General features: G+C 39.6%; 1 protein-coding gene across 3 annotated transcripts in view; it reads left to right on the plus strand.

Annotated features, from left to right (window-relative positions):
* The window catches only part of DNAH5 (dynein axonemal heavy chain 5), a 316,293-nt gene that overhangs the window by 279,580 nt on the left and 21,850 nt on the right, over window positions 1-14,863 (plus strand). For all 3 annotated transcript variants that reach the window (XM_066374372.1, XM_066374367.1, XM_066374381.1), the window contains 5 exons: window positions 131-321; window positions 5,385-5,506; window positions 7,334-7,483; window positions 9,844-10,089; window positions 13,837-14,056. In XM_066374372.1, the coding sequence (XP_066230469.1) occupies window positions 131-321; window positions 5,385-5,506; window positions 7,334-7,483; window positions 9,844-10,089; window positions 13,837-14,056 (929 nt within the window). The remainder of the gene's footprint in view (window positions 1-130; window positions 322-5,384; window positions 5,507-7,333; window positions 7,484-9,843; window positions 10,090-13,836; window positions 14,057-14,863) is intronic.

Consider the following 14,863-nt stretch of genomic DNA (forward strand, 5'->3'; position numbering starts at 1 on the left):
TTTTACCCTTGATGTGTACAAAATAAGAATTGACCCTCCAAAGTTATTTATTCTCCATTTCAGATTTTGTTTTTATGGAAAATTGAAAAGGGCAGGGGGATAAGCCTGATTAAAATGTTCTCTGCTCCAGGTCTGTCAAGAGCCCAATTACAAGCAAAAGAATTGCTAATATCATTGAACACATGACCTACGAGGTCTATAAGTATGCTGCCCGAGGCTTGTACGAAGAACACAAGTTCCTATTCACCTTGCTGCTTACCCTGAAGATTGACATCCAGAGGAACTGGGTCAAGCATGAAGAGTTTCTTACCTTTGTTAAAGGTCAGTATAACATCGAAAGCATTGTACACAGATGCATGTATAAGAATGATTGTGAAGGTCCTGTGCAGTATTTTCTTCTGGTTATAACACTTCCCTTGCATTTTGTTGAAGATTGCATTTATGCAAGATATTTTATTATTCATTCTTGTATGAATATTTGTTTAGCACCTACTGCAGGCTGGGACACAGAACATATCAATGAACAGAAAGAATAATCCTGCTTTTGTAGAGCTCAAATATTTTGGGGGCTGGTGATACAGAAAAAATAATTAAACAATCAGTAAATTATTAATATATAGTATGTGAAAAGCTAGTACGCCCTATCCTATGGAAAAAACAAAATTGGATAAGGGTGGGAAGGGTAGGGAAGGTTTAAATTTTTCAATGGGACATTTAATGGGATTTCTAATGTGGTAGGCCTCTCTGAGAGATGGATACTTGAGCAAAGGCCTGAAGGAACACAGAGCACTGGCCCTGGGGACATTTAGAGGAAGAGTGTTGAAGGAAGAGGAGCTGGCATCAAGGGCTGAGCTTTCCTAGGGGGAAGTTGTTCCTGACATCCTCAATTCAGGCATAAAATGCATTTCTTCATGGAAATAACATTGAACATAGCACCCTGGTGTGGGTAGAATGCTGTAAAGTGTGTTACAGTATGGCATGACAATTTCCAACATGAGATTTAGAATTAGGAAGACTTTTAGGGATAGTAGTGGTTTTGCCACCTTCTTGATGAGTGGTCTTGAGTCAGGTTATTTAACCTTTTAAGCTTCAGTCTCCTCAGCTCTAAAACAAGGAGAATTTTAGGTACAGAATAGGGTTATTGAAAAATCACACAACTTACATAAACCCTGGCACATAGAATATGCTCAGCGAATGATAGACATTTCTGTATGGTCTTTAGTATTTTAGTTTAATTAGTCTGAGGCTCACCAAAGTTGGACAGATTTTGTAGGCCTTTGCCATTCAACAACTGTAATACTGCTTACACAATCAGGCTGAAAGTGAAAAGATAGAAAATAGTATTTCATGCACATAGACACCAAAAGAGAACAAGGGTGACTACACTGATATCACATGGAATAGACTTTCAGTCGGAAAAGTTTACAAAACACAAAGGACATTATATATTAATAAAAGTTCAATACAGCAATAAGATATAATAATGACAAACACTTAGGCACCTAATGATAGACCATAAAATTATATGAGGCAAAAACTGACAGAATTGAAGGGAGAAACAGACAATGTTACAATGATCGTGGGAGAACTCAATACTGCCACTTACAGCAATGGATGGAGCAACCAGGCAGAAGCTAAGTAAGGAAATGGAGGACTTCATACATCCAACCAACCTGATCTAACAGACATATAACTCCTGAAACTCAGAAAGCAAACAACTCAATTCAAAAAAATAAGTACTGCTTATGAAACAGTTTCAGAAGATTGCCCTTTGATAGTTATGCTGGTGAAAGCTACCCAATGATATGACCTCCCTTTGTAATGGCTTTTATATCATTTCTTTGAAAATGTTATTTAGATAGCAACAGGGTTTTGATACTGGTCTTTTAATTTACTCATCTCTAAGGTGGGGAAGGATGACCCGAGATGACTTGCTAAGTCGTCCTCAGCTCTGACACTTAGGATTGTGTGGTATAACTTGCATAAGTCTTTCTTTATAACCACGTATTATTTTTACAAAGTATTATGGTAAAAATTCAAACTTACTTTTCCTAAAACAAGGGTTGAAGCATGAAGGGAATGGCTTAATTCTCTTTCATTTTGAAACTTTAATTTGAATTATTTTTGTCTCAGTTGTTTATCCATCAGTCTATTTAATCTGGTGCTGTATTATCCAGGAATATGCATCCACCTACCCCTCTGCCCAGTACAATTATTCTTTGTGGCTCATTGTACAGTATTGAACCAGGGAATCCTGCCTGGCTCATGACACAGTTACCTGGTACTAAGCAATGAATAATGTTTGGCTACAAGCAACACCTTTCCTTTCCATGAATTAGCTCTCCCTGACCCTCTGGTGAATACCTGATTCTCTTCAGTTTGTTGGAAGATGAACAGTTTTCATGGAAATTGGTATGATGTTTTTCAACAAAAAAGCATTGTCCTTAGGTCTTTTACTGCTCACTGGTGTTAAAACAATCTGTTTGGATTTTATGAGCTTATATTTTCATTGAAATAGCTTCAAGGCCACACTTACCTTGTTGGAAATATACTAAGATGGATTTGGCATAAGAGAGCAGTTTAGTTGGGTACACAGTGCCTGGATAAACTAGAGTTTGGCTCAATAAATATCTTAAATACAATTATTTGTTTATGGCCTACTCTGTTCAAAAAATTATTTTAAAGATAGCCAAATATATTGGTTATATCCTTTTAAGACTTATGCCTACAGCAGTGATGGGCAATCTTTTGAGCTCGGTGTGTCAAAATTTGCTAAAAAACGAGCATAACTCGGGTGGTGTGTCACTTTGAGAAAAAAACCATAATTTCGCGATATTTATAGTTTAAATAACAAAAACGTATAATTGTAATATATAACTGTATTTAATAAACCAAAAACTAATTATTTAACTTACCTGCTTAGTGACTTCTTTGTTCATCTGTCAGTCGGTTTCTTTTGTTAGTCTTGATATTATTTAACTGTGTGGGGTGCCATAAACTAAGATAAGTGAGGGAGAGGGGGAATTCTTTAACTAACCTGCCTATTATTGACTTTTCTGTTGCTGAATTTCATTGGCTAAATCAGGCGTCCCCAAACTACAGCCCCGCGGGCTGCATGCGGCCCCCTGAGGCCATTTATCCGCCCCCCCCCCCCCCCGCACTTCCAGAAGGGGCACCTCTTTCATTGGTGGTCAGTGAGGGGAGCACTGTATGTGGCGGCCCTCCAACGGTCTGAGGGACAGTGAACTGGCCCCCTGTGTAAAAAGTTTGGGGACCCCTGCTAAATCTTCAATTGAAGGTTGGTATTTTGTACACTTCAAGCCCAAGCAAGCGCTACTAACTTCATCTGTCAATCTGTTTCTTTTGTTGGTTTTGATATTATTTAATGCTGAGAATAAGGTCTCACAAAAGTACGTAGAGAGAAAAACTGTGAGTAAAGCCATTGCTATATTTTTCAGGGTGCTAAAAGTGTCTGGTAATCGGTTCCAGGCACTCCAAATTTCCTGTTCGTAGTGGTACTCCTCTTGATTCTCCAAGAGGCACCTTTCCGGATTCTCAAGCTTTGACCTCAAGTCGACAGACACCTGAACCCAGATGCTGTCTTGAAATTCTGCAACTTGCATCTTATGTAAATTAACATGGCTGCCGCTATTTCTAATGGTGGGAAACGGCACCCACAGCACAAGCCCTCACCTCTCCCAACCTCCCCCTCACTTATCTCAGTAATGATGGTCAGTTAGAAATCCACGACACCCCAGAACAGTAGATTGGATAATGGTTGCTGTGGTTATGTGGTTGCTGGTAATGGCGATCACAGGGCCTCCAGAGATGTATCCCCTGCGGCATTCTGCTGCTCCCTGCTCCACTGGCTGGAGTGAGGTCAAAGATCCCCTCCGGCCTAACCAGAAGTCCCAGAACTAGACGCTCTGTGCCGGAGTTCTGTTGTTTTGGCCTACAGACCTCTGGCACATAGTGTCTACAGCAAATGTTTTAACCTCGGCTCCTGCACCTGGCCGTGCCAGTGCCGAGTATGAAACGTCCTTTTTGGCATGTGGCCCCATACTTCTCTGGTATGCAGCTGCATATGGCCATGTGTCATCGAAGATGGCTATGTGTGTCAGTGCTGACACGCATGTCATAGGTTTGCCATCATGGGCTGACAGTATATTTTTTTATGAAATACTTTAAAAGATGGTACTTATTAAACAGTATATTTTATACCATAGAAGACTCACTAATTCTTCCTTTGACTTAAAATATGATTGTTCACGTTTTTCTGTGGTGAACCACAATGTTTCTAAGATGTCATTTGTTTCATGATGCTGTGAGAGGTATAGGAGTTACGTGAGCTTAGGTGACTCATCAGCAAAAAGATAGGAGTCAGTTCCCAATGGAAACATTTGTTCTGGTTAGATTGACCAAACACAAATGATGTAGCACAAGGCCCTTGGGCTATGCTCGAAATGGATGCAAATAGTATACTGATTTATAGAAGACAACTCTTCAAACATGTGTAGTGCTACTGACATTTCTAGATAAATTCTCTCCTTAAAATGAGCTGGTACCATCATTGGATATTTCTTAATATTGACAGTAACTGCTCATTTAGTGACACTCTCCTTTGTTCTTGGTCCTGTTTTGTGTGCTCACGCACATGTTTTCTGTCATTCTGTCATTATCATGACACTCAGGGTTCATTATTCCAATTTTATTTTATTTTATTTTATTATTTTTTACAGAGACAGAGAGAGAGTCAGAGAGAGGGATAGATGGGGACAGACAGACAGGAACGGAGAGAGATGAGAAGCATCAATCATCAGTTTTTCGTTGTGACACCTTAGTTGTTCATTGATTGCTTTCTCATATGTGCCTTGACTGTGGGCCTTCAGCAGAAAGAGTAACCCCTTGCTCAAGCCAGTGATCTTGGGTCCAAGCTGGTGAGTTTTGTTCAAATCAGATGAGCTGGTGCTCAAGCTGGCGACCTTGGGGTCTCGAACCTGGGTCCTCCCGCATTCCAGTCTGATGCTCTATCCATTGCGCCACCACCTGGTCAGGCTCATTATTCCAATTTTATATGTTTGAAAATAAGGCTCAGGCAGGTGAGCTGACTTGTTCCAGGCCTTTGCCTGGTAGAGCTAGGGTAGAATCCAGCATCTGCCTGCCTGCTAAGTTATATTACTGATTCTTAAATGTGTTTTTGTGAAATCATCTATTCCTTTATTAAAATTTAAATCTTGTCCATCACTATGGTTTATATTTCTGAGCTTATAAATATCAAAGTAGTAAAATAAATGAGATTGAAATACAGTTTAAGCAAAAGGTTTTATAGATGGTTTTACAATAAAGAAGGAAAATCTCATAACTTTATATGTTTAATTTTAAAGGTGGTGCCTCACTGGACCTTAAAGCTTGTCCTCCTAAACCATCTAAATGGATCCTAGACATGACCTGGCTGAATTTGGTGGAACTAAGCAAACTTAGACAGTTCTCTGATGTCCTTGATCAGGTATTCGGTGCTTTAAATAAACTTAAGAGAATGTTACAGTGAGCAGCTTCCTACTTTCTCACTAGTTACATTATTTATGGAAGGGAAAGATTTCTTAATATTGACACTCTTAAAATGTATGGCCTGTGTTTGACCTTCCTCATAACTCACTTACACTCTGATAAATCATATTCCACCCATTGCAGACTGGTCTTGCAGTAAGGAATTATTTGCCCAGGAAGTTTAAGTAATGCTGCCCTGCACCAAGTGTCAGTAACATCAGTTGGAAATCCACAAGTGGGAAAGTGATAGATTCAATTAAGTGCAATAATTAGGTACACTTACGAGGTTTTACCTTCTTTCTAGAGATTAAATATGAAAAGAAATATGAAAACCTTGCCTCCCATGCTAAATACCCTTTCTTGCCTCTTTTCACCCTTCTTCTTCTGCCCATTCCATTATACTGCCTCAGCTAGGCATCCGGCTGTGCATACAATGCAGACACTTGGCCTCTTATCTTTAGAAGTTATTATCCTTTCATAATCAGCCAGTTGCTGATAACTTGTGTATATGATGCAATCATGGAAGTTGAGTATGGAGAATTGAATTGGGACAGGTCAGGAGACAGGATTTTGAAAATCAGACAACCGGAGAGAAATGACATTGACAACAAGGTGGCTTTATTCAGCTTCAAGTAGAAGGCTTAAAAAAATATTTTTTTAACTCAAAAATTTTCCAAGCTTGGTTTTTTATTTTTCCAATTTAATTTGACCAGAAGCTTAAGTTCTCCTATATTTTTATGTCTTGGCTTACAACAGATGATTACCATGGAATTAGGGTACAAATAATTTCTGGAGTGTTAAATAACTTTCATTTGGGAGATTTTAATGCACTTTAGCTTGTTCCTCCACAGGATGACTCCTAGTGACTTTACCTGGACCATTATCTGTTATTGAAGTTATCTTCCAGAGATTGTATCCTATACCTGGAATTTCTTGACATTATGTAGTCATTCATGATTGAAAGAAGCTATTATTTTTTATTCTTACATGATACTTTCTAAATACAGACCTGGAATAGTTTTTTTTTTATTAGAGCACTAAGAAATTCACTTTGGTATTTAATCAAAAGGAATAGATCAGAGAACATAAGATTATATTTGTCTGTAGATGTTGTTTGTTCTGTTTTTGAGATACTTGCTTATGTAATGCTCTTCTCTCTTTGATTTTTTAAAATCTCCAATGACAATGGACTGTGTTCTTTTCTTCCTTCTCAGTTACCTAAAGGAAACTAGTGTCTGATTATTTATTTGCTATTAAGTGGTATATTTATAATTACTTTAATTAATAGAGTAGTGGCCAAAAAAGTTCATTCAATTAAAAAAGTGTATTATTTGCCCCCCCCCTTTTGTATTTAGAGTGGTCTTGGGGAATGAGGAAACATAAGTGAATGAGATTTGGTTCTTCATCAGGAGAGGATGTCAAGAAGCAAATCAGATTATCTCAAAAAAACGAAAATGAATTTCCATTGATTTCTTTATTCTTTACAGATTCATTACCACAAAGGCATAGAAGAAATTAGACAACCCAGGATTCTCTGTACTTCAGAAGCTTGCTGTAGGCTAGTGTGACTACACAGTGACACAGTGTGAATTTTAGAGCAAATCACATTTGATTGCTAATTTTCAAACTTTTGGACACTAGAACATAAAATTGAAAATATGTATATAATCAAAGGATATCATTCACATATATTTGGAATGGTCAGAAAATTCGAGAAACATCTATGAACTGTTACTGAAAGATTTTTCCATGTTGTGACACATTTCTTATCCTCTTGTATTTTCAGATATCAAGAAATGAGAAAATGTGGAAAATTTGGTTTGATAAGGAAAACCCTGAGGAAGAACCTCTTCCAAATGCCTATGATAAATCTCTTGACTGCTTTAGACGTCTTCTTCTTATTAGATCCTGGTGTCCTGACAGAACCATTGCCCAGGTAAAAAAGTACCTATTAAAACAAAATAAAATAACATTTTTAAGGAGAATGTTTTTTTAAATGGAAAGAAATATTTAAAATGTTAATTCCAATGAGAATTCCTTGTAGTTTTCCATGTATTTTTCTAGCAATAAAATATGAAAAACAGAAAGGTAAATAACAAATAATGTACCATACAGGCTAAGTGATTTAAAACTCTTCTTTGGCCCAAATGGTCCAACAAGAGTAAATGAAAAAAACATGTTTGTAAGGTTGGCATATAGGTATAACATAAAGGCAAGGTCTTATTCTTCTCTGTCATTTTTATATTAACTCAAAAATGATATGGCTGCTCTATTTTGCTAGTAGTAAAAATGTTTCCTTAAGTAGGAACAATGTGAAGTTTCTAGGAGAAACTTAGCTTAAACCAGGGGTCCCCAAACTATGGCCTGCGGGCCGCATGCGGCCCCCTGAGGCCATTTATCCGGCCCCACCGCACTTCCGGAAGGGGCACCTCTTTCATTGGTGGTCAGTGAGAGGAGCATAGTTCCCATTGAAATACTGGTCAGTTTGTTGATTTAAATTTACTTGTTCTTTATTTAAAATATTGTATTTGTTCCTGTTCTGTTTTTTTTTTTACTTTAAAATAAGATATGTGCAGTGTGCATAGGGATTTGTTCATAGTTTTCTTTATAGTCCGGCCCTCCAACGGTCTGAGGGACAGTGAACTGGCCCCCTGTGTAAAAAGTTTGGGGACCCCTGGCTTAAACCAAGCTTAAGAGAGAGACTAGAGGGGAAGCACAACATTCTCAAACCTGTAGTCATTTCCCCAGAAGGGGTCACAATCTTGGTGTAAAGAAGTATGTTGGCCAAAAATTCTTTAAATTGTATATATGTAACATATGGTTTAAATGTGCGTTTTACTTCCAAAAGGAGGCGTCTTTTAAAGACCTTTAATCTGCTGGCCTACCATCACAGAAATTTAGTCACTAAAAAGACTCATTACGTTTTGCCTTTACAATGAAAAGTTTAACTCTAATATTCAGCATAGATTGATTCAAAAAGGCTTCTCCAAGTTAGCCTAAGGGGTAACATCAGGCAGGGTTTATAATAGAATGTAGGAAATGTTCCCCTCACTCTCCAGAGGGAGTGTTAAAACTAAGGAGTCACCATCTGCAAGTCCACTTAGGTACTGGGGAGTAACGGAATAACTAGATTCAGTGATTTACTGAGAAAGGGAAAAGGAGTTTTGCAACTCAGGGCACTGAGGTCAGCCTTCCTTCAGTTTTTCTTCTCAACTTCATTACTTTTATTCTGCCCAAGTGAATTGTCAAACAGTTACCTTATTTAAGGGCAGTATGGAAGGTTCAGGTAGTTCCTTTTTCTCTTTCTTCCTCCCTCCCTCCCTTTGTTCTTTCCCTTCCTTCTCTCCTTCCTTCCTTCTTTTTCATGATTATTATTTTTTTCATATAACACTTTATTTGGTCCAATGCTGAAATTTAAGTCTCCCATGCTTTTTTTGTACCTTCATCCTGGCTGCTGACATCCATAGGTTGATGGCAGCTAGACGTCCTAAATAGTCTCCTATAGTCATTCTTGTCCACTCTAGCCCATCCTGTATATTCTAGAAGAAATGGAAACATGATTATGCCCTTCCCTTAGTGGCTTCCCATGGCTGTTATGATAACACACAAGACTTAAACCAGGTCTAGAAAGCCCCTCTTGAAAAAATGTCCTTTCTTCTAAAGTTCTCATTCTCAAGTTAGACTCCTTTTGTGATTTCAGTCACGTATTTTTCTGGGAAGCGTAATAGAAGAGGAACAGTGTAGACACGTTCAATCCCCATTTCCCAGGAGCAGCATCAGGCTTGCTCTCAGCATTTCGTCTGAGTACGGCAGCTCATATCAAGGGCTATTTCACTGCCTTGGTTGCCAGAATGATGCTCTTTCAGAGCCTGAATTCTCTCACGTGTAAAATAGGGACAATAAAATCTACCCAGGGTGATTGGAATAAGTTTTAATCAAAATAGTATATTTAATAATAACAATAATTAACATAATTATTATGTATCAATCTGAAAATATACTGAGGTGTTTTTTTGTTTGTTTGTTCTTTGAGTTGCTATTGAGGCTCAAATTCCTGCCCCTTTACTAGGTTATGTGGGGATAAAATGAGGTGGAGGGATGACAACTGTAAAAAGAGATTACCAAATGAAAAAATATAAAGTATATAATTATAAAAGTCTCTACCCTATTTAAATGGCAAGGTTACTGTGGACGTCACTGGGATAATCTACAGAACTGAATTTTGGAAACCACACTGCGTTGTACAAAGGAAGGGGTCAGAGCTCGTTTTGGTGACTTGTGTACTGTTTTTGGCAGGCACGCAAGTACATCATGGACTCCATGGGCGAAAACTATGCCGAAGGGGTCATCCTGGATTTGGAAAAGACGTGGGAGGAATCTGACCCACGGACACCACTCATCTGTCTCCTGTCCATGGGTTCAGATCCCACGGATTCCATCACCGCCTTGGGGAAGAGATTGAAAATAGAAACCCGTTATGTGTCCATGGGCCAGGGCCAGGAGGTCCACGCCCGCAAGCTTCTGCAGCAGACCATGGCAAACGTGAGGCTACCTGTCTACTTTTGTGTTATGTAGTTGATATTGCAGGTTATAGCGTGACAATCGCAGAAAAGGACATATGATTGTTAAGAGTTTAAATTTATATACTGTGTCCTGCTGTTTACTAAATAGGAAAAGTATATCTATTAGAAAATTTTCATGGAAAAATCAGACACAGTTTAAAACTTTCTCTGTTGAGACTTGATTAATGGAAAACTTACCTAACTGAACATCTTTTTTCCTGACCAGCTTGCATAATGCTAAACCACACTTCAGATCCCAAACCCCCAGTGGGGTCCCAGCCCTGGCCTCTCGGCTGTACACTCCAGCCCCTCCAACTCACTCTCTGAATCCTCTACACTCCAGAGTCTACAACATTGGTGCCTTTTTTGAATTCCAGAATGTACCGTCTGTGCCCTAGAGTCCCCAGGCCTAGCCTAGAACCCAGAGGCCAGGAACCTGCCATTAACCTGCAGGTTACCTGAGGTCCTAGGAAACCTGGCCTGTCACATTCCAGGCAGGCTCCTGGAGCCCTTTGTGACTTGCCAAGTCTGAAACGTCCTCTACGTGCTGTGCTCAGGCCGGGCTTGGGAGCCACTGAACGCTGGAAACCTCATGATGACCGTACCTGGGGCACTCCAAGCACTCAGGTTAACAGGATATCTAGAACTCGGCTCCAGGACAAGACACCCATATATTTGCTCTGTTCTTGCCCTCTCTGGGGTGTCCAGCTCAGCCTGGAGGAACCCTCCAGCACTGCTCCCCTCTTCCTCCACCCTTTGGCTAAGCAAGGGGGGGTGCAGAGCCCCTGGGCTCCTCTTTCCTACTGGAGAACATGCAGTCCTAGTTTAGATCCCTTCCTGGCCTTTTCTGGACCAGACTTTCTTTATTAATTTATTTATTTATTTTAGATTTTATTTATTCATTTTAGAGAGAGGGGACACAGAGAAAGAGAGAGACAGAGAGAGAGAGAGAGAGAGAGAGAGAGTGAGAGAGGAGGGGAGAGAAGCAGAAAGCATCAACTCCCATATGTGCCTTCACCAGGGAAGCTCAGGGCAACCTCAGCATTCCAGGTTGACGCTTTACCCGCTGCGTCACCGCAGGTCAGGTTGGACCAGACTTTTTACTTCCCATATCTCAAGACCCCCTCTGTGCCCTGCAGGGTCTCTACCTGCTGCGACAGGACTGGCTTTCTTCCCTTCCAACCCCCAACCACTGGGTGCACCGTGAGACCATTGGGTTTGAGGTCCCGGCTTCTAGATCTAGAACCTTCACACTCTGCTGCATCTAGTCTTTACCCCTGGTTTAAAACTGAGCCCACTGGGTTGTATGAAGCTCCATATTTACCTCGAAACTCTGCCATACACAAGCTGTGCCCTGCCCCTGGCTTTGGTATAAAGGAGGAGCTCTTCATGTGGGTTGTGTTATATCTGATGACCTTCATTTGCAGCTGGGAGGGGAAAGACAGAAAGGGTTTGATTGAAGTGTTTCTGGAGATGAAAAGAATTCATCCATAGTTAGAACCCCATGTCTGGTCTGACATGAGGACTTGGTAAGCCTCTATCTGGCCTCTTTCTACTCTTCCTTCCCTCCTCTCTAATTTCTCAGTTCTTCCCTGGACATAATACTGTTCTTAGAACAAAACACTTACAGGGTGCTTCTTGAATTTAAATATGTAATTATGTAACTAATAATAATATAATTTTAAGAAACTAGATTAAAATTTAAATGGAATATATTTAGCCATTAGTTTATCCATGTTTTGTTTAGTATTTTAAAGTAAAATAAAAAAGTCTTTATTATGAACATGCTTAGAACTTGTCAGAAGCAATAACAGCTTTTGAAAAGGTTTGTAAGAAAGGTTTGAGGCAATATGACAGAATGAACCACCTACCCAACAGTAGCAAAATTAATGCTCCCTAAGCGATCCGTAAGAACTCAAAACATTTACTACAGAATGTTTCAATACAAATGGTGGACACTGAAGTTCTCAGCTAAGACACATAGTTCAGGATTCACCTGATAGAGAAGAGCAGCTAAAGCCTTTTGTTGTTAAGTTTTATCTTCAATCTCTATTTGGTTTTGAATGGACAGCGTCAATTAAATTTTTGGAAGGACAAAAAATAGTTTATTCAGTCCATGCTAGATACTTCTAAAGAAAATATAATGGAATACGTCAAATTCCAAAATGACTTAACTTTATTTATGACTACTAAGATTTTAGATCTAATGCTTCGTTTGTTTCTTGGAAAGAGAAATAACTTGGTCTGCACTAGTCAAAACTAAGTGATCCAAAGTTACTGAGCCAAGAAAACAACTAAGGATTATGATCTGGATAGTGTAGGTAATATTAGCAAAAATATTCTCTAGATTAGATATTGAGCCAATTATTATTGCATGGCCTAAAATTTTGCCTGTACTGTTTTATGCAAAGAATATCCTTATGCTCATAGCACAATTTATGAAAAAAATATGGCTTACTTTCTAAGGCTCTTGTTCTTGAATGGTCAAATTCCTCAGAGAAGGTTCTTTCACATTCTAAAGGGCATATGCTCAGCTACCAGTATTCTGGGAAGTCAGTGGGAGACAGGAGGGATAAATCTCAAAATCAGCAGGTAAATTTTCTTTTACGTGTTTTCAGTGAGATTCCTATACCCTTAAGATGCTGATGTCCTCTTGTTCAAAACACTGTCTGTTTTGCCTTTTAAAACAATCAATCCGCTTTCTTTCTTTAGGAGAGGCAGGAATAGGTCAGGGGTCTAGATTTCCAGTCTTCTTGTGTTAGCCCCATTTTCTTCCCCGACTCCCAGAGGAACCTCTTGTCACCTCTCCTTATGGGTGTAAATCAGGTTACACCACAGCTTTCCCTGATGTCAGTTGAGGATTCAGCTTTCTTGAGTTCATTTCTCTTCTCGTCGTTTTTTTTTTTTTTTTTTTTTTTTTTTTAAGTGAGAGGCAGGGAAGTAGGCAGGCAGGGAGGCAGAGAGACAGGCTCCCACATGCACCTTGCTAGGATTCACCTGGAAAACCCCTTATAGGGTGATGCTCTGTCCATCTGAGGCAGCTGCTCCATTGCTTGGAAACTGAGCTATTTCAGTGCCTGAGGCAAGGCCATGGAGCCATCCTTAGCACCCAGGGCCAACTTGCTTGAACTATTCAAGTCATGGCTATGGAGAAGAAAGAGAGAGAGAGAGAGAGAAGGGGGAGGGGAGGGGAAGCAGATGGTTGCTTCTCCTGTGTGCCTCGAAGAAGAATCCACACACCTGGCCAATGCTCTACCACTGAGCCAACTGGCCAGGGCTCTTGAATTCATTTTAAATATTATTGATATTGTCTTTACCCTCACGGTTTTTGTCCTTAAGGGTTTATGCCTTTAAAAAAAGCCCCATTCACTGCAGTTTTCATGGAATTTGGGGAGGGAGCTGAGTGAAACGGATGTTTTCAATCAACCATCTTTATTTGCAAGTATGGTCATCTCTTCTTTGTGCTTCAGTTTGGTTCTTTTCATGACTCCTACCATAGGTTACTGCAGCTGGCATGCTATACATGGGACCAATACATGGAACAAGAAAAGATATAACTATCTCAGTTAAGAATTACTGTGTCCTTAGATTTGACCTAGATTAATTTAAGGTGGTTAGTGTGCTTTTCTGTTAAATTTTCATTACTTAATTTTTAAAGAATGCACTAATATAAATCTCTGGGCAAAACACCGAACAGCCTAATTTCCACTCACTGTTGTGGATTCAGGGAGGATGGGCTCTTCTGCAGAACTGCCATTTGGGACTCGATTTCTTGGATGAGCTGATGGACATAGTTGCAGAAACAGAGACTGTGCATGACGCCTTTCGCCTGTGGATGACCACGGAGGCTCACAAGCAGTTTCCCATTACACTCCTTCAGATGTCCATTAAATTTACCAATGAGCCTCCGCAGGGCCTCCGGGCAGGACTGAAAAGAACGTACGGCGGTGAGTTGAGGAATGTGGCCGTGTTTATTGGAGTTTCTGTACTTAAATGGTTTTCTTAAGTTATAAAAACAGAATTAGCGAGGAAGTAGTTATGGCAGGTAGCAGGATTATTTAACATGTTGAGGAGTGGCTGGCCACTTTGTCATTGTCCTTGTGGAATGAGATTTGGCGGTGTTAGGTGCCAGAGCTCAGAATTTCCCACCTTATATTTTTCCTGATTCCCCAATGTTGCTGTACTATGTCCTACTGTTCTCTCCCAGACACCTACCTTTTATGTTAATATATAAAATTAATATTTTTGTCAGTTATGGTCTTTATGCATCGTATCTGAAGTAGGACAATAGCCTCTTCCAAGAGTAGAAGCTGACTTAAAATTATGCCCTGCCTTCATTTCATAAAGCTGCATGTCAGAACGTCAGTGTGGTAGCTAAGTTAGAAATCAAAGAAAAGCAACAAAAACAGACCAAAATGCCCTTCATTCAAATCTGGAACTGAGATTGTTCTCTCTGCCTTTGCTTCCTCCACTTCCTAGCTTCCTGCCAGGGACCCAGGGCCATGAGAAAGGCCCGGACCTCGGAGGCAGAAACTTTGTTTCTGGTCCTCCCAGAACAAGGTTCTTTGTTCTCTTGGGTGTTAGTTACACACCCAAACAGTGTTTCCATTTTCCCATATTTGGTATAAGGACAATAAACTCTGTTCATGATTATTGAAATATAGAGCATTTAGTAATAATAAAGAAAAAATAATGAATGTAATAATTCTATTATACATCAATCTGAAAATCTACAGAAAATTTATTTTTTAGAA

Source organism: Saccopteryx leptura, chromosome 1, assembly GCF_036850995.1.
Source record: "Saccopteryx leptura isolate mSacLep1 chromosome 1, mSacLep1_pri_phased_curated, whole genome shotgun sequence".
Classification (NCBI taxonomy): domain Eukaryota; kingdom Metazoa; phylum Chordata; class Mammalia; order Chiroptera; family Emballonuridae; genus Saccopteryx; species Saccopteryx leptura.